This window comes from Camponotus floridanus, unplaced genomic scaffold (genome assembly GCF_003227725.1).
Source record: "Camponotus floridanus strain SB8 unplaced genomic scaffold, Cflo_v7.5 scaffold71, whole genome shotgun sequence".
Classification (NCBI taxonomy): domain Eukaryota; kingdom Metazoa; phylum Arthropoda; class Insecta; order Hymenoptera; family Formicidae; genus Camponotus; species Camponotus floridanus.
In genome coordinates, this window is record NW_020229840.1 from 723303 (window position 1) to 745830 (window position 22528).

The following is a 22528-nucleotide window of genomic DNA, read 5'->3' on the forward strand; positions in this document are numbered from 1 at the left end:
TGTCCGTGCTAATTGTGTTAATCTGCTACATACGATAATCGAAGACATACATTTGTGAAAGTTGCGAGAGACAATGAAAACTTACTTAAGCAGAAACATAAATATATACGATGCATTTATTCATTTATTATATCTCGATATGATAATAATGTAAAAAAATCTTTAAGATGAGTTATCCAAATGTATTCCAACTCATTTCACTAGCGTGATGTAAGAGAGAGAGAGAAAGTTCCTTGATTCAACAAGAAACTAGTTTGTAAGCAGCGTGTCCATTTCCTAGTGTAACCATCTTCTCTCAAAGTTGAATTATTCAGCAACAAAATAAACATGCTAAAAATAAATTTGTGCATTAGAATTATGTATATAAATTAATGTAATTAAAGTACAAATATTATATATATTATAAAAAAATAAACGTTTCTTCACAAGAGTGTTTATTTATTATCGCATAGTATACGTTATAATTTGTTCTCCTTGACTTATGTATATTCTTTATATAACCTTAATGAAATATTAAAATTATTATACTATATATATATATATATATATACATTGTACACAAAAGAGATGGAGAGAAAGCGAGAAAAGGAGTCATCAGTCCCATTCATGTGAAGAATAAGACGGGAAAAAATAAAGATAAGGTGTTGGAACTTTCTTTTGACCCGGATATAGGTTGTCGACCTTCAATTCTCTAAGTCAGTTCTCTGAGCAATTGAAAATGCCCTTATAAGGTTTTTATCTATTATGTAATCGAACTTTATCCCAATATGTTTATAATATAAAAGAATACGTAAAAAATATAAAAATGTATATACTTATCTAGATAATAGTTTATATTCATTAAATATAACTATAGAAATGAAAATACTTCAATTATTATGTCAATTTTTAATTTTTTATTTATATTATGCGGCGAATAGAATGTTTTATTTTCTGAAAGAAAAAAAAAACAATTCTGAAAGAAGGAAAAATATTTTTCAAATATCAAATGAATTTGTTATAACTAAAAAGTATGTATGAATTCCTCTAAAGTACCATATTTTTTTGTAGTAGAGGAAGTAAACGACGGCACCGACGGTACGCATAACCCAGAAAATTAATCGCGAAATTGTCTCTGCTTCTTCCAAGTCAGATACCGTTATACGAAGATGACGAAGTCCCCTCATACCTGTTAAATATTTAAAGAGATTCACATGGAGCACAATGGAATTCCTCCCGCAAATAAGTTATCTGTTACCTTTCTAAGTAGTCGCCACTTGAAAAGTAACATCGACGATGGCTTTACTGTGGATTATTGTTTCGTCATGCGACACCAATTTCTGTTAATTTGATATATATTTATTTTTATAAATTTTAATAAATTCGATAGATGGCGAAGCCAAGAAGAGTATATGATTATCGTGAGAATCTATTAATTTTCTATTTTACAATGAAAGTATGTCAGAAGCGCCATTTACTTACGTAACAATTTAAGATAAATTCAAATACGATTACTTTCTCTATTTAAATTTCAATTATATTTCATCATACTTATACGTAACGTAATAAAATAATGACGAGTGGATAAAAAAGTCAATGAGTAAAAAATTTTATTAACTCGAGTTATATAAAAAAAACCCGTCGAAGCCTGTACTCGACGTAACCTGTAGTTCACATACCAATGACCGTGTGTCTGGGTCAAGGTAAGCAGCTTGATGCACGTGGTTCTGGGGGAGTGCATCGAACTGTTCTACGAAGGAGACAGAATTGCGGTGCCTAAAAGAAATTTTAAATTAAATCGATTTATCATATATTACAATCAAATCAGATTGTTTGATATAGTTTTAAATATTTCCATTAAAATTTAAAGTTAAATATCAATATACATGTATTTATTTTATTTACACAATACTAGAATAAATTGCTACTAGAAACTGTCAACATTAAGTATCGCCTAAATGCACACGCACACACTATTTGTAAGAAAATCGTATATTCGTGATCGTGAAACATGTGCAATGGCAGTGAGGCGCGAAATGTATGCAAACCTTTCGCCTCTATTGTTGTCGATTTTCTATGCAATCTGCTGAATGTGTTAGAAAGTACCGTTTGTCAAAATGTTATTAATGTCACAATTTCGATAAAAGAGAAGGCAAGGAGGTTTTATATCCTTTGTAATAAAAATCGTAATTATAAAAAAAATTAAGTTATACTTCTTCCACTTAATCAAGATCAAAATCACAGGTTTTTATTCAAATTCCTCAAATGTCCTTTTCTTACATTGAAATAATCTCTGTAAATTCCTAATGGACATGATCTCCCCTACTGACCTAAATACTAAGTAGTTACTGTCGTAACGAACATCTCCTAGTAATGTTAAAAAGAACGACTTCTAGGTCTGCCCAAATGGTGACGCGTCGACATAGCTGTGCGTTTGTTTAAAAAATTATCGAAGAAAGTTTTCTGGGGAGGTGGCCATCGCCGACATCTATAATGATGAGTCGTTCGTCTCACACGTCGTCATACACTTTGTCGTTGGCCAGAGTGGGGGATATCGAGGAGGATTCTCTACTTGGTGCACACCTATAAAGATTGAAGCGACGCAGGGCCAGGTCACACTTTGTTCCGAAAATTTTCCGGAGAGTTAGTTCGCTCCGTATCTCCGGCTGCTGCTTCTCGGTATTTCGTTTCGCGACAACTCGACGAGTGACAAAATGGCTAGGAAGATGAACAAATTGCTGGCACTGGTACTTCTCGCTGCGTGTGTCGTAGCTGAACCTATAAACGTTTCCGTGCAGCCGTCCCAGGATCTGGATTGTCTGCAGCATGACATGCTCTTCAGCTGCATGCTCGTTAAAACGATCAGTACTCTCGATAGGGCGGCTAGATCGAACGACATCGAGATTGTCGACGGTGTGACTTTCATACGAGACATACCGAGTAAGTTTTCATATTTATTTTATGTTTAACTTGAGTCGTATATTGAAAAATGCAGGAATGACTGGAGATAAAAAATCAGAACGTTGCTATATTTTTAATAAGACTTAATTTTGATCATTATTTTAAAATTATATTAGAGAATACATTATATATATTGTATTAAAATTATATGGTACAACAATATAATTTTGATAAGCAACATTTTATTTATCGCTGTGAAATTATTAATATAATATAAAATATAACAAATGTATATAATATCATATATATGCATATATATATATATATATATATATATATATATATATATAAATACTTATACGTTGAGTTTTATTTATGGAATAATGTAAAAAAGATAGCAATTTGTACAGATAATAATTTTGTAATAAAAAAAACTTAATATTATAGTGGAGCGCACTGGCAAGAGTTTGAAGAAATCTGAATTGGAGATCTTGCATGAATTACCACGCGATAACTCCGACAAGATGATAAAACTTTTTAGCATGTTATATGAATCAGCTGTCTCTTTCCTGAAGAGTCATAGTTTGAAACTTAACATGCCTGGAGAATCAATTACTCGCACCCTGGTTGAAGGTAAGTCCTTCGTCTCCATCAAGTATTTCGATTATGCAATCGAAATACTTTTATGTTTGTCGTAATTATGTCTGGACGACGAATGTCACAGATTCACGATGTCATGAGCGATGTTATAAACGAATAAGCGTACCTTTCACCTTCGTGATATCTATATGTACGACGTCAAACCTGTTGCGAATAAACTCGTTCTCTTTGAGAAAGCATGAAATTCACTTTCTTTCTCAAATGTGTTTAAAAAAATTTGAGGAAATTACTGTGCTTAGAGTTAGGATGTAATATCCTTATACACATTAATACTTTCTCTAGATGTATTTAATATTTTTTAATTCCCAAGCTTTTCCGAGCATATGTAGATTATTATTTATTTCATTAATTTAGGTCTCTCTTCCTTTATACAATTTAAAAACTTAAAAACTTAAACATGCTAGTAAATACATATAATGTTAAACTCATATTAACACTTCTTTCTTTATTTAATAAGTTTATTTAATAAGTGTTTAATAATTAATACCCAACAATTAATAATCAAAATATAATGAAAAGGATTCTATCTGTATTCTGTGATTATATTTCATTTTTTTGCATGATTCTTTTTTTATGATTATATCTTTTTTGCATTGGTTGTATATATTTCTTAGACCATATAATAAAATCGCATAATTTTATATATTAATTAAAATACTAATTAAATTAATTTTTTCTCTCAATTAGGTCGTGCAAAGATCAAGAAGATAGTAACACCACTGATTGCGGCAATGGGTATTAAGTTATTCGCGTTGGTGCCGATTTTGTTGGGCGGTTTAGGCCTGTTAGCTTTGAAAGCCTTATTCTTCGGTAAAATCGCCCTGCTAGTCGCCGGTATCGTAGCGTTCCAGAAGCTTTTCGGTGGTAGCAACGTGGCAAGCAGTTTCTTCGGCAAAAATCCGACATCTATCTTTTATGACACAGGCGCCTCAGGAAATTGGCCTGCTGCTAGTTCCGCTGGAGCGTATCAAGGATACAGGAGCTTCGATATTGATGATGCAAAAGTCGATGCCCATAATTTGGCATATTCTGCTCATGTACCGGACGCTAACGATACGAATTAAACGAACTTTCTTACTCGAAAGTTCTATATTTATAAAATTATCGAAAGTCATATCTCGCGAAGCTAATATATCTTCTTTCCCTTCTCGAAGCCATCTGACCCACCTACGACTGTTAGATTTAATATTTATATGTACGTCTATAATGTAATTTATCTATAATGTAATTTATTGATTATATAAATTATTGAATAATCGTATATATTAAAATAGTTAAATTGTTTGTTAATAAACTTAATAAATTATTTATGGAAAAAATATCTGTATATATTTATAAGATTATGCTGCTTTATTTTTATGCAGGCATAAGAATTTATCGCGTAACATAAAAAATTCGCTCTCCTTTGGAATGCATGAGAATTAAAATTTTAATTTAGAGAAATTATAGTCGTAAATATTCAGCACAGCAAGGTGCATAGAAAATGTCATACGTGATCATTTTCTGTTAGTGTGAAATGTTGACAATTCGTGCAATTGAAGTCGTCCCGAGCTCATATGCGATTCGAATCGGATATGGACATACCTACAGGTCATTTACACTCCCACTTTTATCTTGTTCGGTCTTTCTTTCTCTTCGGCTGTTACCTCTGTCGTTCGTTCCATTTCTCTTGTTCGAGTGACTTCCGACTGCATGATTCGGGACACAAGTTTTACATACTATACCGTGTCACTAAGAGACACGAAAGTCTAATTTTCAGAAAGTACGTGAAATGCGACGACGATGACGCATGTAATTGTAGACAATAGACGATAATTGCTCAATGCCAATTGTATTCAAGATGTATTGTATGCATATGTAATGCAAATAAATTCTAATTATGTAAATGTACAATTTTTTTCTTAATGAGAAATTGATTAACAAATTTTTTCAATAAATTTATGCAGAAACATAAGATATGCTAAAAAGAATAATTGAATGATAAAAATGTGATTATACTCTTAAAATCTAATTTTTTAATTATAAAATCTTAATCCTTAATTATACATCATCTTTGTAGTTAGATACCCAAATTTTGACTTATGTTATAATACGATTAATTTGTTAAATTTTAATTTCTTAAATTAATTAAAAAGATCTGAATTCTGTATTTAATTTTAATTCAAACCACCGTAAAGAAAATATTTTTTTTTAACTTAAAACATACGTTTTTATATACATATAAATTTTATAAAGATGCATTTTTTATTATATAACTAATTTTGTATAATTAATAAGTACCATTAAATAGTTGTTAGAAGCTATAATATAAAACATGTTTTATATAACATGTTTAATATAAAACATACAATATATAAATTAATGTATGTATATAGTAAAAATAATACAGAAAATTTATTTTAGTCCGAAAATTTACTTCAATCTGAAGAATCTCATAAATCCGAAAGTGATCATGAGTAAAAGGAAAATTTACTTATACCGGTGTATTCTCTATGTCACGCTATTTTTGTGCGATGCATTTTCATATTCATTCTTCAAGGAGTCGGCTGAATTAAAATTCTTGACACTGCTGCCCTTGTACGTTGCTTGCCAAATAGTTCAGCATGGCCCCACCACTCATCGACAGTTGTATAAAAGAAAAATTGTCCTGGGGCCAAACAGTCAAAAACGTTTCATTGAAGTTGCACTATAAAGCACTTCGCGACAATGAAGACCAGAGTAATCATTCTCCTGGCGCTGCAACTCGTGACGTTAGTGGTAGCTGATCAAAATCAGGAAAATGGAAACGATTTGGAGCATTTAGAAGCCAAGCTCACGATGACGATGGACGAACTCAATAGAAAAGACACTATCAATATTTATAGTGATATGGTTATCCTGAGAAAGATTCCGGAAGACGGGAATTCGTCGCAAGAGAGTGCAGATCCGCTCGTGAACAGAATCGAGAAATTCCTGAGAACTAGAAAAATACAAATTAATCTCCCTAATGATTCTTCACCTGCCGGTTTGTTTGGGCGCGCCCTTGGCCAGAAGAATATCGATATAGAACTGAAAAGTCTGACAACCGGAGCGTCCGAAGGTAAACAATGCATTGGAAAAGAATTACAATAATGCTTAAACAGAAAAAAAACAAAATTAAATGTTAACATTGTTTTATATTTAATGGGTAAAGTAAATCTTATCAAATTTATAAATTAGAGACAATTGAAACATTTATTTTTTAATTTGAAAATTTACACAACAAGATTAGAATAATCTAGGAAAATATGCTAGTAAGTATATTATCTTTTAAAAAATTTGAATGATTGAATTGATTATTGAAACTATTTCACAAAATGATAATGAAATATTTAATATTAGTAAAATTTATATTAAATCGCATTTTTTTAAAATTATTTCCGTAAACTCAAAAAATAATTCTTCCTTCCTGGCATATTTTTGGCTTATGAATTTATGTGTATCTATGACACGATTAAATAGAAATAATTGAAGGCTCGATGATATAAAAGAAAAATTATATATATATATATATATATATATATATATATATATATATATTGTATATATATATAAAAGAATAATATGATTTTTATCATAAACTATGATAATAAATAATATTTGTCGCATGAAATAGTGGATATATTTATATATAGACATTACAAAACATTTAAAATATTTGAAATTATTAAATTTTTATATAAATTTTTGGAATAATAATTAATAAATATATATTACTAAATAAAAATATATATTTATTAAATCTACAAATCTAATTTTATTTAAAATTTTACTATAATTATATTTCTACAGTACATTTTTGTAATTATATTAAGCAGTATTTCTTATTATTTTGTAATTAATACATAATTGTATAATTTAATTTTCTCATACTTAATTATAATCTTCTTTTATTTATATGATCTCCTTTTTTTATATAAAATTAAATTTTTCCGCAAATATTTTGATAATTTAATAAATTAATAATAATAACATTAAACCTAAGATTTTGTGTTAGATCTTGGATCTAATACAAAAGTCTCTTGTTCTTGCCTAACGTCCCGATCTGCTATGAATACATCATTCGACATCATGGGCGCAAACTTATAGCGTCTCACCTTTCTAAAGTCTTACCAATGGGATTTAAGTAGTCCACGAATCTCGGTATTCATTGGTTGGAAAGTATAACTTACAGCATCTTCTTTTTCGGTTGCGGCCGAAATACCATTCACTCATTTTCCATATCTCTCTAACATAATTCCATCCTTCTTTTCATATTTATAAATTTTCTTAAATTCTTTCACTCTTATATTCATAATATGTAAAATATGTGTTGTACAAGTCTAAAAATATTCAAAAATTCGGATATGTATCATTAATGTTCATTGATAGCAGCATTAAGAAAAAGAGAGGGAGATCGAAACGAGAAAATGCATACATAGAAAGCTGTAAGGATGTGTTCCACTTTTATCATATCCGCGAAAACAGATACCGGAGGTGGGAGTGGATTAAAGTGGGTTACCGTTTGATAGGTTGGTGGGATTCCGGGTTTCTAGGACGATTACTGCGAGATGTCTAAGAAAGACCTTGAACGAGAGTGTCGCGTGTCGAAGAAAGTAGATTGAAAGATGAATGTCAATTATAATATTTTAGAAATGCCTCTCGATTACTCAAATATTCCATAATTATTTATATTTATATATTAATAATATTCTCTAACATTTCTTTATATATTCAATTATATATATTTCGAATCCTTTTTATAACATTACTAACATGTTATAATTTAACTTTTACACATCATCCTTTTTCTTCTCATGTGTGTTATAATTATTTATAATTATTAACAATTAAATACACTATGACTATATGTAATTAATTGAAAATATTAATAAATAACATAATTATTCATAGAGAAGAATATATGATATATTATTTACAGCTCGTACAAGATTGAAGAAGATGATTATACCACTTTTAGTTCTGTTGAATCTGAAGGCGCTAATTTTCTTCCCCATCATAGTCTCCGCAATCGCTGTGATAGGCATTAAGGGCTTGAGTGCAGGTCTTATGTCACTTATGCTTTCCGGCGCGGTAGCCTTGAAAGCCCTTATTACGCCACCGCCACCGCCAAGAGTCAGCTATGGCGTTGCGAGACCGTATGAAATTCATCACGATCATTGGCATAGATCAGAACAAGAAGTTAATCAACCTTACAAAGACTGGACACCAGAATTAAATGGCGAACAATATCTATATCAGAACAATCCATAAAATGCAATGTCCTTGCCATTTGTTTATTTATTTATGCGTCTGTGGCACATACTTGCTTCATGTATAATAAATCTTTTTTATACAATTTTGTCTTATTTATTATATTATTGTCTGAATTGTCAAAAACGTTATATTATTGCGATATCAGCGAATTACTTTTATTAGATATGTTCCATCCTACTAATGTTACACTTTAAATGTTAGATCAATAATAGGGATTATTTTTTATATACATATATATTTAGTCATAAATGGTTTACTTACAATCAGTCGGTCAGACGAGAAGGCTAATGACCTAGATGGAGGTTTACGAACGGAAAGAAGATAGAATGTGCGGTTGTGAGGGTGGGAGAGATAGCGGAGAAAGATTGAATCAAGGTGGGGAACTAGGAAGAGGAAGGAAACGAGGTCATTGTGTCAGGCAAGGTAGGAAAGCGGATCGTAGCTACGATTGGTTCACCGAGTTCCCCCTCGATGCTGCGTACGTATCAAGGTCAGTGGGTCATTGCCTCCACGTGCTTCTCCACTTCCATCGTGGCAAGGTATGACCGTGGTCTTCTTGGTGGGAGCTGGAATAACGGCATCGGTTGTGATTAGTTGAGTCATTCAAGAGGAGTGGGACGGCAAATACGGGTATATATGAGCGGTTTGAGAGGACAGCACCGTCGAGAAGCAAACAGGATGAAGAGCGAAAGAGGTTCTTTCGCTTCTCATGCTGAAGGACATATTTTTTAAATACACAATCTTGTTTATAAGATACTTCAAGTTTATATTTTCATTTCACAAAGATATCGTTGAAATTTTTCATATATACACATTCCATACACTTAAAATATTTTTATTTTAATAAAATATATTGCAATTTAAATTCTATTATAAATTCTTTATAACTTGTTTTATTTCTAATTACAACAAAATATCTATGACTAGATTTAAAAATATTATTACATAAATTTGTTTATTTCTCACATAATATTAAAAATTATTAAATATTTATTACATAAATCTGCAATTGTAAATATAGTTTTTGTAAATGCTTTTGTGTAAATAATTTTAAAAATTTCTTTCTCTCTACATTTTGTATTTTCCATTCTTATATTATATCACTGCTTATTTTCATAATATTAATGCTAATTTTAAACATGTAATTCTCTCTGTAGATAAAAAATTAAGTTACACATATAATAAACGTTGTAAACAACAATATATATATATATATATATATATATATATATATATATATACACACATAGTTTCAAAATATAACATTTTTTTATATGTTTTTCTCATTGTACTTATATATAATTTTTCTTTAATTATAGATTTTATTCATCTATATGCAAATTACAAAATACATATAATATTTCATTATTTCGATTATACATCATTCGAAAAGCATTTTCTCATATTACATAAATTGAAATAAATAAATGAAATTAAATGTTTAGTTCACACGTATATTATACAGATGCAAAAAATTGACAGAAATATTTTACAGAAAGCTCTCTCGAAATATAATTATATATATATATATATATATATATATATATATATATACATAATTATATTTCGAGAGAGCTTTCTGTAAAATATTTCTTTCAATTATATAATTCAATTATATATATATATATATATATATATATATATATATATATATAGATTAAAAAATATAGTATTGTTATTTTATATAGTGTATTATTATTTTATAAAAATCAAAAATTTTGTCATAAATATTGTAAAATTATATGTATTATTTTTAATATAATATCAAATTTAATTAAATATAAAATAACAAATTTTTGTAATATAAAAATATAGTTTGACAGAAACAAACATTTTATATGTATATAATATATATTATATTATTTTATATTATTATTACATATATATTATATATTATTATATATTATTTAAGAAAATAGATTGCTCTAAATTTATAAATTTAATAGTTTCTAAACATTATTTAAATCCTTAATATTAAATAAAGACTATAATTGCGACAATAAATTATTTCACACCTTGACAATATTGAGCCAATAGTACGACCGAGTTTTTTAATATGTAACTCATTGAGAAAAGCACAACGTAATGCGATGGCTAGATAACTTTATGCTTACAAATCGCCGTATAAAAGAAATTTGTAGCTTTTAACATTCACTTTAAATTGCCGTGAGAAAAATGCAAAAGTATAAATGCACACGATACATTTTTAGTGCATAACGGATATGCGTTCTTGAATTAACGAGGTCTATGCAATCACTCGGGCAGCACCAAGTGTATCAGAAGCAGTAATTTCACCTTTCTTCTTTTCTTCTTGTTTGACACTTTGACGCATAAATTATATATGCACTACATATGCTCATATTATACATTTCTTTAAAATAAATTTTATGCATTCTTTAAAATTAGACATTTTCGAAAATTATGACATTTTTGATAACAAATATATGATATAAATGTACATAAATAAAAAATATGTATAATTTTTATAATATATATAATCTACTAAATATATTTTAAACAACTGATTAATAACTAATAGATACACAATATTTTTTAAATTTATTTATTAAGTACCATTCTTGCTACGTATGTTAATCTTATCTAATTATTGTATCAACAAGATCAAAGATATTATTATAAGATTTATAAGAATTTTAAAAGAAAATAAATATACATAATAATTTTGTGTTTTTGCATAAATGTAGAAATATTTAGACATAGCCGAATAATTATACAAATCAGATTTTCCCGTTCACAAAGCATTGATGTCTTGTTTTTCCTGGAAGAAGATAGTATGGCAATGTTAGATCTTATGAAATAAAACAACAGTTTATATGCTTCTACATGTATCAAAGTAAAGAAAACAAAACTTGCTTTTCTACAAGCAAAAAATTATGTAAAGATGTTGCAGATATCGTTTATTAACAATGTGGTAAACAATGTTCTAGATGTTCGGTAATCTCCAGCTTTCCAATACAAACAATTTCTCCAATTTATATATATTTTTCTAAATTTCTAACAGTAATTTCTAGCACCTACACATTGATATTTCAATATTTTCAATATGTAAGAATAAAATTCACTAAAATAACTGTCAAGGAGAAATTATTGACACGTTTTCTTCGCTAATCCTGCGTGAACGTTCCCTGAATTGTGACAAATTATTAGGTAAATGCAAGCGATTTCCTTGAAACAACGCCTATCTCAATTTCAACTGAAAATAGGGTAATTACAGTATGTTCCGGAACGCACAATCATAATTTTTATATGAATTCATGCGTTATAGCATTATATTGGCACTTGTAAACGTTAGTATAGCTTCATTTTTTAAATATTATATAATCAAAAATAATTTTATTATTGTTATGCATTTTATAATTTTTAATATTATTTTCGATAATAAAAATTTAATTTGAAATATTTTGTTTTTTATTAAAAAAAGATTTTTGAAAAATATTTTAAAAGCTCATATTATTTATTTGATATAATATGTTTTAAGTACCAAAATACGCTTTTAAAATAAATTTAAATATGTAAAAATAAACATATTGACTTTTCTTCTTTTTCTATCTATCTTTTTTATCTATCAAAGGCTTTAATGATGAATCGTGAAATTAAATGTCATTATTTTTTATCGGATGTCTTAAATACAGCAATAATTGCGGTTTCAGTTAAAGTTTTAGTACTCTCTAAAAACCAGGAAATATAGATTATGCTGCAGACAGTTCTAGATTACGTTTGACAAAATATAAAAATGCAGTAAAATTACAATATCAGAACGAGTTCGCGAATAAATTTGAATGAATTGAATCTATATGAAATATTTTAATATCTTCGTCTACCATGACATGTTTGATTTAATTTGCGATAAAGATAAATGCGAAATTTCAGTTTTATTACAAAATTTTTGATTTAATTAATGATGGAGATAAATGCAATTTCCCATTTCATTCCAATTCATCCCTTTCGTCCGTGTTTTATGAATACCCATCATTGGCTCGATTTGTCGCGCTTAGCGAGAACAGGAACGTGTATTCGAGATCGCGCGATTATTAACGAAAGGAAGGCACCGCATGAAAAAGGAAGCAGTAAATGGAAAAATGGATGTTTCAAGAAGAAGGCTAGTCCGTTCTAAGTCGGCACACCTGCCGTATGGCATGCATGCGCGTCATATTGAGACGTGCACGCGTTCACCGCATACAAATACATACGTGCATGCCACGATAAGATCCTATCGAGTTGCTCGTGAAAATCGACTGCGTACTTTCACATCGGCAGATCCGTCTGAAGCGCCGTTGCTCGAGCGTGGCGCGCGAAAATCGGATCTCCTACGAGCTAGCTAAACTGGACTGATTTAAAGTAGGACTCCCGTCTCGTTTCGCCTCGCCCGCAATAATAATTTTCACGATATACTTATCGGCGAATTTTTCGATTTGCAATTCCCGATTGCGTCCGGCTCGCAAACTTCGTAAAATTCGTCCTGTTGGTCTTGCGGTTTCATTCATGAAATCGAAAGTGACCTTACGCTGGGCGATCGAGCGCCAAGGATATCAGTGATCATCGATTAAATAATTTATATTGAAATGATTAATTCATTTGATTAAACTCCTATGTCATATTATTGCCTTTAATTAGAAATTAGAGCTTTTGTTCAATTTTTTTAAATTATATGTTTATAATAAATAAGAAGAATTTTTAGATTATTTGAATCAAATATATGAACAGACACTATATATTCTTTATTGTATGTTCTAAGTTATATTATATATATTCTATAAGTAAAAAATTGTATTATTTTGTAAAATAATATTATGTAACAACAGATAAAAATCTGTAAACATTTATATAAATTTATAAATAAAGAAGAAATATGGAGAAATTTATTAGATTATAGCATTTAATAGATAATAAGAGATTCTTCAAAAATAATTAATTATATACATATGTCAATATAATGTCGTTAATGCAATTAAATTAGTATCGAGGCGATAAGCATTCGCTCTCATTCATTATTTGTCGTACTCGTCTATTTTTTTTCTCACACAAATTTGACTCAGATTCGAATTCTCCGCTCTATTTGACGCTCCCTCTCGCCGCAGCTACTGGGCGGCTGCATGAGCCCCTGCCTCCTCTTCAACATCCACAAAGAAGAGAGTTCCGTCGCCGGTACTCTCGACTATGGAGAATGTATGAAACGACCGAAAGGCAAAAAGGAAAAAGGACTATCTCGCTCTATATATACTGCAAGTATCCGAGGATATGTCCAGTGCACGATACGCGTCTCATCTGTCAGCTTCAAAGTCCTTTGTCTTCGAGGATATCGTCGCGCTGCTGGCGATCCGTCGACTTGGGACGAAAAAAATATATTCTGCACAAATTTTTCTTACTTTAAACTAAACTTCAAGGAAACATCCAAAAATTCGCGATGAAAGGAATTACACACGTCGCCCAATTGTCACGTTGTCATCTTCTTCTTCTGGTACTTTTTCTCTCGGGATGCGTCAACGCAGAGATCGAAAGACGCACTTCGAGGCAACTGGTGGAAGAAGCTTCGGAAAATCTGACGTCTAATTTAAATAAAGATTGCGGAAAGTCATACAGTGCCACATGCCTCAAGCTGGACGTGGTGTCTTTCCTGGATAAATTGTCAGAGCAGGAGAACATCGGTATTCTTCCGGGAGTATCTGTGATCAAAGAAAACAGTTCCACTGATGTTCCGGCATCGGAAGTGGTCGCCAATTTGGCGAGAGACTTCCCGAATGACGTTGAGAAGAGATTGGACGCCTATTTGGCTCACAAGGTCGGCAGTTACCTTAACAGCCACTCAATTTCCATCAAGCTTTTCGATCCAAAAACCTTTGAAGCTGCCAGGAATTTTAACGAAGATGCGCTCGCGCAACTGGGCTTGGGAGGCAATCAAAATGTTGAAACAGGTTAGCATTTTAATTTTATTATTTATCGAAGTAATAAAGAAAATAATCAATAACAAGATTATTAGATAATCAAACAGTTTAAACTCAGAGATACAATACATCTTACGAAAGTAAATTTACTCGAATTAATCTGTTTTATCTCAATCATACGCACATTTATATTTCAAGATATTAATTATCATTTTATATTTAATAGATGATTTTCATTTTATATTTAATTAGGACGTAAAAAGGATAAAGGCGGTTCCGGTTTGATGGCCGGTCTGTTAATGATGAAGGGAACTCTTGGTGCGATGGGATTCGGCGCACTGGCTCTTCTTGCCGGAAAAGCCTTGATGACCGGTCTGATGGCGCTAATGTTATCAGCCATTATCGGACTCAAATCCTTAGCTAGTCACGGCGAAAAGAAGACCACGTATGAAATCGTCAGCAAACCGGTGTACACCAGTTCGCATACGCATAGCTCGGAGGAGCATCACGGACACGGATTCGGACACTCCGGATACGGAAGATCCCTCGATTCCATTCATGACTCGATTCAACAGGCTGTACTGAAATACGGCAACGCGCGCGATCGCAGATCGATCCTGCAGAATTAATCTCCGTTCGATGATCTAATTCGACGAGTAGTATCTGCACTCGTCGGTACACGACAGAACCGTCTTTAGCACATCTCTACCTCACCAAGTTTCCTTTCTTCCTTGCTGTTTCTTTTTATCCTTTAACGCACTATCGTGTCTCCTCCTCATATCTATCTTCTTGTGTTTCCACCTCATCTCGCTTCTCTTTTCTTTTTCTATCTCGCCATCATTTTACTTCTTATTCGCCTCTCTAAGATCTCATCTGGCGCTTCATTTGTCGTTTCATAAATTATCATATTCTTATTATTATTTATAGTTACCTACGTATATTTATTGCGGCCGCCGTTGCATTTTCGATCACTGTCCATTGAGAAAGCATACCATCGTCATGCACGCAGATTGCCCAAGATCATGTACATGATTTTTGAATATTTATTTTGTTACTGTTAAAGTTGTAATAATAAAAAACATTTGTAAAGATACATATGTAATGTGTTATCATTATTATTGCAGCAATCATCAAGAATCGTATAATGAATCGCGGAATATATATCCTGTAATAAGAGTGTTTAGCATAATGTGTTAAGTAGCAGTTATCAAGTATTTTGTTAATTTAAATAAGAAAATTACGTTGAACTTTTCTAACTAGCCAGCGTAACGCATCGTATAAATGCATCACGCGCTGAAAAGTGCACATGTTTACTGTTATAGTAATTTAATTGCTACGATTCAACGTAGATATCTCTGTAGGTGTACGGACCAATTAAGAGGTAATAAGGCCAGCACCTTCACCACGATAGGCGACCATTAGGCTCGTAATCTTGATAGCATCAGATCATAAAGTGTTGCAATTCTCAAGGCGCGCATAATCGTATACATTAACACACACATACACACACACACACACACACACACACACACACACACACACACACACACACACACACACACACACACACACACACACACACACACACACACACACACACACACACACACACACACACATATAATATAATGCTCCAAGTATATAAAATAAAATTATATAATATTGTCATAATCATATATATAATTATAGAGAACAACACGCTAGTCTTAATGTATTAAGAAAAAGTAACAAATAACAAAATCTATTTTTTAAATTTCGTAAATAATAATAATGTTATATTACATTTCACAAGCAAATACTAATTTTGATATATTTTCTTGCTTATAAAATATATAAAATATAAAATATATTATATTAATAAAATATATTATATTTATTTTATTTTATTATTTTTATTCGATTTGCTAGATTTGCTGTGACATCGCATAGCATAACTATAGTATATTTAATTGACTGTTGGTAGCAGAGTGCTTGCTAGATTTCCGCGGGATGCAATTTAGCGTCACCTACGCGTCGAGAGATTATAAAAATACATTCGTTTAATGTAACGCGTCACTATTTATAATATATATTGTTAACATCGCGCTGAAGAAGGATCAAAAGATGATCCGAAACATTCGCTTTTTGTTATTATAATATGTTTTTAATAAATTAATATTGAAAAAAAAGAAGTGTTGTTGCTTCTCTGCGCTCCAACTACCGCGCATTGGGTCTTATGCCATTTTCTTTTTGATTTTTTGATTATTTGAGCCAAGTCTCTAATTATTAAATATAAAATATAATAATAAGAATATAATAATAATAATAAGATAATAATAATGTAATAACAAAATATAATAATAATAAGAAAAAGAAGAATATAATAATAATATAATAAAATATAATAATAATAATAAGAAGAAATTGTATTCAAACATTTTTAAATAAATAATATATAGACAATTAGATTCATTCTAATTACTGGTTATTATTCTTTTATTCCGATTGTAGGATCTGCGATATTTTAATGTGAACTTTAAACTTGTAATTTAGAAGTGGCACAAACTATTTCATCTTTGAAATGTTCTTATAAGCGTGTCAACGTAACATACAATAGCAGCTTGTAATATTGTATCCGGAAACGTTTGCTTTAACTATTGTGTCTAGTTGTGGCTGAAACTCGATGAATGATTTCGCCTGTTCAATCTTATTATTAGAAGACTACTTGTTTCTCGCTGCAAGTAATGACAATCGTGACAAAGCGTCGCGAAGATACCACGAATGACATAAATCCCAATGTATATAAACGATTGCGATGATCCAGAGATCAGTCAGTGTCAGTCAGTGTAATTCTTCTAAGGTTATCTCCGTCATTTATCATCGCCATCAGTATCGATCGACGTTAATTACTCGCCGTGCAAAAGTGCGTGAACCTATGTTCGTTCTTTGTCTATTGATTGCGTGCGCGATCCATGCGAATGCGTACGAAAAGAATGGAGTCCGAAATATCAAGGATTACATCCTTGACATGGAGTTACGCAAGGCGCCAGTCGAACGTCGAATATTTAATCTCAAGAAGAATGGCTTTAAAATCGACGTAAAGGTAGTTCCATCGCCTAGAAACGATTCCATGAAAAACAAGGACGACGATTATTTTCCGGAGTTTCCCGTAAAGGACATAGGCAAATGCGTCGTTGAATTTTCGCTCGGCTGCATCAGGAAACGTTTCGTTCGTTTCTTGGAAACAATAACTCGCCTTGATGAAATTACCTTGCTCGGACAAGACATGAAATTGGTGAAAATCAGAACAATAAATAGATCGGACGGTCGAGCTATGAATAATACGGATGTCAGCATTGAACGTAGCTTGGATGATTTTTTCAATTCTTTCACTCTGCGTATCACGTTGCCTCGATGGAATAAACGTGAAAAGAATCAGATCGATTTAATGTACGACGAAACAGCTGTAGCGGAAGGTTAGTGCGAAGAATATTAAAACAATATTGTAATATAGATACGTAATATACATAATATACGTAATATACGTGTAATATAGACATGAATATCTTTAGATACATTTTAACAATTTTTTAGGAAATTATTGTTTTTACAATTGTTGAATACAATTTGTTACAGGACGAGGTAAGAAAGACAAGTGTGGCGGAGGGGGCGGAGGTAAGGGTCATGGCAAATGTCAGATGATGATGATGGGCATGATAATGATGGTCAAAATGAAGTTAATAGGTATAATATTATTTTTTATATTTTTTATGCTCTCTTGTTGCATCGGACATATATTTTTCATACTCATTCAAATATTATATACATATTTATAATCTATAAAATTTTTATAAATATTATCAAGATATCTTATTATAATAAAATAATCTTATATACTTTGTACAATAGGATTGATGGCAATGAAAAGTATGATGATGGGCGGTATGTCTCTAATGCTTTCCATGATGATGTTGATGAGCAAATTTGGAAAGGGCGGAGGCGGAGGTGGCGGTCCATGGCAAGGCGGTGGAGGAGGAGGAGGTACGATTATTTCCTTTTTAATATTTCTATGTTTTGTGTCTAATCGTTTAAATCTAAATACAATTAATCTTTTAATGTTCGCACTAATTTACATTAGTTGGTGCTGTATTATAAAATCATAATCAAAAACTTTGGTAATTTAAAAAATCGTTAACAACAATCTTTTAACAAAGTCTGTAAATAACAAAACTAAATATCTTTGTGAAACTTTTAATAACATCTAGATCTTTAACTTGGTAACACTTTCCAGGACAACTCAAAGAAATTGTACTGCTTACGAAAGCCTCGGGTGGTGGTGGCGGTGGCGGTGGCGGACCTAGTGATAGTTATGGTGCACCTCCACCAAGTAGTTATGGTCCCCCTTCAGGAGGAGGCGGCGGCTATGGGGGCGGTGGGGGCGGATGGGGTCGCAGCTTCCACAAACGGCCGATGATGTTATCGTACGACAAAGTGATCAAGGACGAGACCGCAGATGATGGATCTAATCGCATCCCGATGATAGGAGAAGCTATGTCGGATGCGGAGAGTATTGATTATCCGGACTATCAGGACTATCAAAAATCACCATCAGAAATAAGCTCAAATTCTATGATTTCTAATTTGAATATAGCAAACTATAATACTTTCCACGAATATGAGAACGCCAATGTAACTGCTGATTCGATAAAAAATAATCCCAAAGAAGAAACAACAGTAAATACAAAGGAAAGAAGTTTCATCTTTAACAGAAATCCATCTATCAATCTCGTTAATGTAAACGAGAAAAATGTTGATTCTATAACAAGCACAAATCAACCTGATGTTACTCATAAAAAAGATATGACTTATGATGAATGGCAGGCTACAGCTGAAAAAATAAATCATAATAAGGTTGCGTCAAATTCAAATGTAAAAATTGAATTACAGACCGAATCGCATTCTAAAAATGTGCCTTTGTTACGTGGAATTTAGATATATTGTTAATAGTATGGCACATTATTGTGTATGTATGTTTTTAAGTAAAATATATTATAATCGTTATATAATAACTGAAAAAATGTATTTTACTAATATATATATTGTTCATTTCTTTAATATTTTTTATAAGAAATTTTTGAATAAAATTAGATTAAAAATTACATAAAAGATAGATATATTTAAATAAGATGAAATATCGCTAAATTTTTTAATAATTACTACAATTAAATTTAATAAAAGTTAATAATAACATATATTATTAATTTAATAACTAATAACCATTATAAACTTTTTGTATCTTAACAATTTTTTCATTGTCTATTAATTTTATTTATAAGATAGTGGCGCAATCTTCTGAAGAGTCTTTCAAGCTTTTTCCAAGTGACTTTCTAGTAAGTAACCGACCTTGAATGTTGCCGGAAGTATATGGAATCCATTTTATCTGGTACACTTGACATACCGGTTGAGAGTCTTTGAAGAACGTGAAGAACATTGACACTAGGTGTCGAAGATTATTCGTATACTCAATCAAATTCAAGATTTAGCAGATATATGCGAATCGTTTTGAAAAAAGATAGATAAAACATATTCGAGGTCTATAACGGTTTTTCTCTTGCGTCATGGTCCACAAATTTCCATTTCTTCGATATTTCACGTGTACCTTTCATGCTAAAATCGACCGCAATTATTTACAGTCATCTTTATTTGAAAAGCATTTCTCACATCATCAACTTTCCAATGTTAGCGGTTTTTTTGGCAAATTTATTGATTTGCAGAATATTTATCCAAGAAATTTAGCTAACAAATAAGTCTATAATTTATAAAGATAATTATATATAAAAATGTTAAAAACTTAATTAATCATTTGAGAAATTCGTTGATTTTTTAAATTTATAAATAATGTATAAGTTTAAGTCCTCAAATTTAACCGGTTTTGTAAGGAAATTTATATAACGCTTGTATAAAAATAATAAAATAAAGATCTTCTGCAAATATATTTAATTTTTTATAAATTAATCTCTAAAAAGTTTAGTAAAATTAAAATTAATTAATTAACTGCTATATAAATATATATTATTTTCTCAAATATATTTGTTTCATTTGTTTTTCAAATTATTTAACATAAACTCAGTTCGGTGTTTTGGTGAACTATATACATGACTAAATTCTTAAGTCGTGTCATGTCCGAGCTCTTTTTACTAGCGCAATGATCGACCCACATTAATGCATTGACCATCTATTTGAAATTCCCGACGCATAGCTTTTTCGGTGGCAGCGTGATTTGATTTAAAAAGAATAACGGCAGGTGAATTTATCTTCAGTTGTCTTGGTGGACAGCGGCGTGAGTATGTGCCTTTATGGTCGCGCATTTGATTTTCTCAGGATGCTCTCCTTTAGTCGCTTTGATGAGGAAGCGCCTGCTTAAACCACGAGGTCATTTGTCGATTACCGTTAGGTAGCCCACTGATCAACGGGATCCCGCTCCCTTTCGCGATCGGGAAAATCGGTGAAAGTGTTCGTATCATCCGACAAAAAGAGGGTTTCCTGTCCCGGAAGTAGGTGCGTCGCGCCTGAGGATCGGTTGGTTCACTTTCCTATGTTGCTGCATTTCACGATGCTATCGATAGTTGTTGAAAAGATCTATATACGGGATGATAACTAATTCTTAACTCTACAATTAATTATATATTTATAATTATATATATATATATATATATATATATATATATAAATTATATAAATTATATATATATATATAATTTTGAATATATAATTTTTAATGACATTTACATTTCCTTCTCTATTAAAAATATAAGAATTTGTGCATAATCTTTTAGAGAAAAACAATAATAAAATCACCGAAGTAATTTTTATTTTTTTTACACTATGAAGTTTTGAAGGAATAAAAAATTCTAATTTCAATTTTCCGTTATATTTACTTTCTCTAATGTTAACTCAAATAATATTAGTTACAAGAATATCATCGTTTACTTTTAATATTTATTTCCGTGTACATATTTAACACGATGTTTCCGTTTATACTTCTATTTTACTCATATGTATATCTGTCACAAAAGCCAAAAGCCATTTCACCGTCTCACTTTGTCAGTTGACGTAATGGATAAATTGATGGTCTATGCCGCATAATATGAGGCAATGCATAGTATGCTATTTGTTCCATCAGAGATGGTGCGATAATATTATATTTGCATGTTGTTTGATTCGTAGCAAGAAGTGTAGGAGATAGATAAGTAGGTGAATAAATGTCATCGCTCTTTGTTAAAATCTGAGAATCTAAAAAATTATGATTGAATTTCTAACAGTGATGACAATTAATTTTTGATATTTTATAATATCTTATTTAATATAATATCTTATTTATAATATAATTAATTTAATTAACTATAATATCTTTATTAGTAAAATTTAGATTTAATTTAAGATTAAAAAATTGGAGTATATTATATAAAAACTTATAAATCTTAAAATAATTTATAATAAAATTAAAATTAAGTAAAAAAATACTGTATATTAAAATACTTGATAGATGAAGTATTCTTTATAAAAAATTATTTAAAAAATAATATTCATGTGCTATTGAGAAATAAAAATCTAAAGTTAAAAAATAAAAAAATTAATGTACTTTTTTAATATCTTTTTTAAACTATTATTGAATAATAAATTTCAATAGACTTTAAATAGTCATCAATTTCCATACAATACATCTTTTTTTAAGTTGGCATAAAGCTTAAATTTTATCGCTCACCCAATATGTGACATGTCCCAGTTGCTTGGTTCACTTTGTGCACGTACAAACCAGTTTCGATGCACCG

At 30.6% G+C, this 22528-nt stretch overlaps 4 protein-coding genes across 4 annotated transcripts; all 4 read left to right on the forward strand.

Annotated features, from left to right (window-relative positions):
* Window positions 1-2592: 2592 nt before the first annotated feature.
* LOC105254618 lies at window positions 2593-4739 on the forward strand. The gene is made up of 3 exons (XM_011263406.3): window positions 2593-2919; window positions 3328-3513; window positions 4228-4739. The coding sequence occupies exons 1-3, from the start codon at window positions 2694-2696 to the stop codon at window positions 4602-4604; spliced, it is 789 nt and encodes a 262-aa protein (XP_011261708.1). The 5' UTR covers window positions 2593-2693; the 3' UTR covers window positions 4605-4739.
* A 1482-nt stretch (window positions 4740-6221) lies between these two features.
* LOC105254651 lies at window positions 6222-8896 on the forward strand. The gene is made up of 2 exons (XM_011263462.3): window positions 6222-6619; window positions 8480-8896. The coding sequence occupies exons 1-2, from the start codon at window positions 6247-6249 to the stop codon at window positions 8809-8811; spliced, it is 705 nt and encodes a 234-aa protein (XP_011261764.1). The 5' UTR covers window positions 6222-6246; the 3' UTR covers window positions 8812-8896.
* A 5227-nt stretch (window positions 8897-14123) lies between these two features.
* LOC105254617 lies at window positions 14124-15728 on the forward strand. The gene is made up of 2 exons (XM_025413924.1): window positions 14124-14747; window positions 14970-15728. Exons 1-2 carry the CDS (start codon window positions 14240-14242, stop codon window positions 15344-15346), a joined length of 885 nt encoding a protein of 294 aa, XP_025269709.1. The 5' UTR covers window positions 14124-14239; the 3' UTR covers window positions 15347-15728.
* Window positions 15729-17440: 1712 nt separating this feature from the next.
* LOC112639545 lies at window positions 17441-19688 on the forward strand. The gene is made up of 5 exons (XM_025413919.1): window positions 17441-17512; window positions 17710-18172; window positions 18333-18440; window positions 18606-18737; window positions 18988-19688. Exons 1-5 carry the CDS (start codon window positions 17441-17443, stop codon window positions 19686-19688), a joined length of 1476 nt encoding a protein of 491 aa, XP_025269704.1.
* The last annotated feature ends 2840 nt before the right edge of the window (window positions 19689-22528 follow it).

Excerpts from the sequence above, each read along its gene's own strand:
- LOC105254617 (XM_025413924.1), top strand. The coding sequence starts at position 14,240 with ATGAAAGGAATTACACACGTCGCCCAATTGTCACGTTGTCATCTTCTT. Across the intron at positions 14,748-14,969 it reads CAATCAAAATGTTGAAACAG|GACGTAAAAAGGATAAAGGC; the intron begins GTTAGCATTTTA and ends ATATTTAATTAG.
- LOC105254651 (XM_011263462.3), top strand. The coding sequence starts at position 6,247 with ATGAAGACCAGAGTAATCATTCTCCTGGCGCTGCAACTCGTGACGTTA. Across the intron at positions 6,620-8,479 it reads GACAACCGGAGCGTCCGAAG|CTCGTACAAGATTGAAGAAG; the intron begins GTAAACAATGCA and ends TATTATTTACAG.
- LOC105254618 (XM_011263406.3), top strand. The coding sequence starts at position 2,694 with ATGGCTAGGAAGATGAACAAATTGCTGGCACTGGTACTTCTCGCTGCG. Across the intron at positions 2,920-3,327 it reads TTTCATACGAGACATACCGA|TGGAGCGCACTGGCAAGAGT; the intron begins GTAAGTTTTCAT and ends TTAATATTATAG. Across the intron at positions 3,514-4,227 it reads TACTCGCACCCTGGTTGAAG|GTCGTGCAAAGATCAAGAAG; the intron begins GTAAGTCCTTCG and ends TCTCTCAATTAG.
- LOC112639545 (XM_025413919.1), top strand. The coding sequence starts at position 17,441 with ATGACAATCGTGACAAAGCGTCGCGAAGATACCACGAATGACATAAAT. Across the intron at positions 17,513-17,709 it reads ATGTATATAAACGATTGCGA|GATTACATCCTTGACATGGA; the intron begins TGATCCAGAGAT and ends CGAAATATCAAG. Across the intron at positions 18,738-18,987 it reads AGGCGGTGGAGGAGGAGGAG|GACAACTCAAAGAAATTGTA; the intron begins GTACGATTATTT and ends AACACTTTCCAG.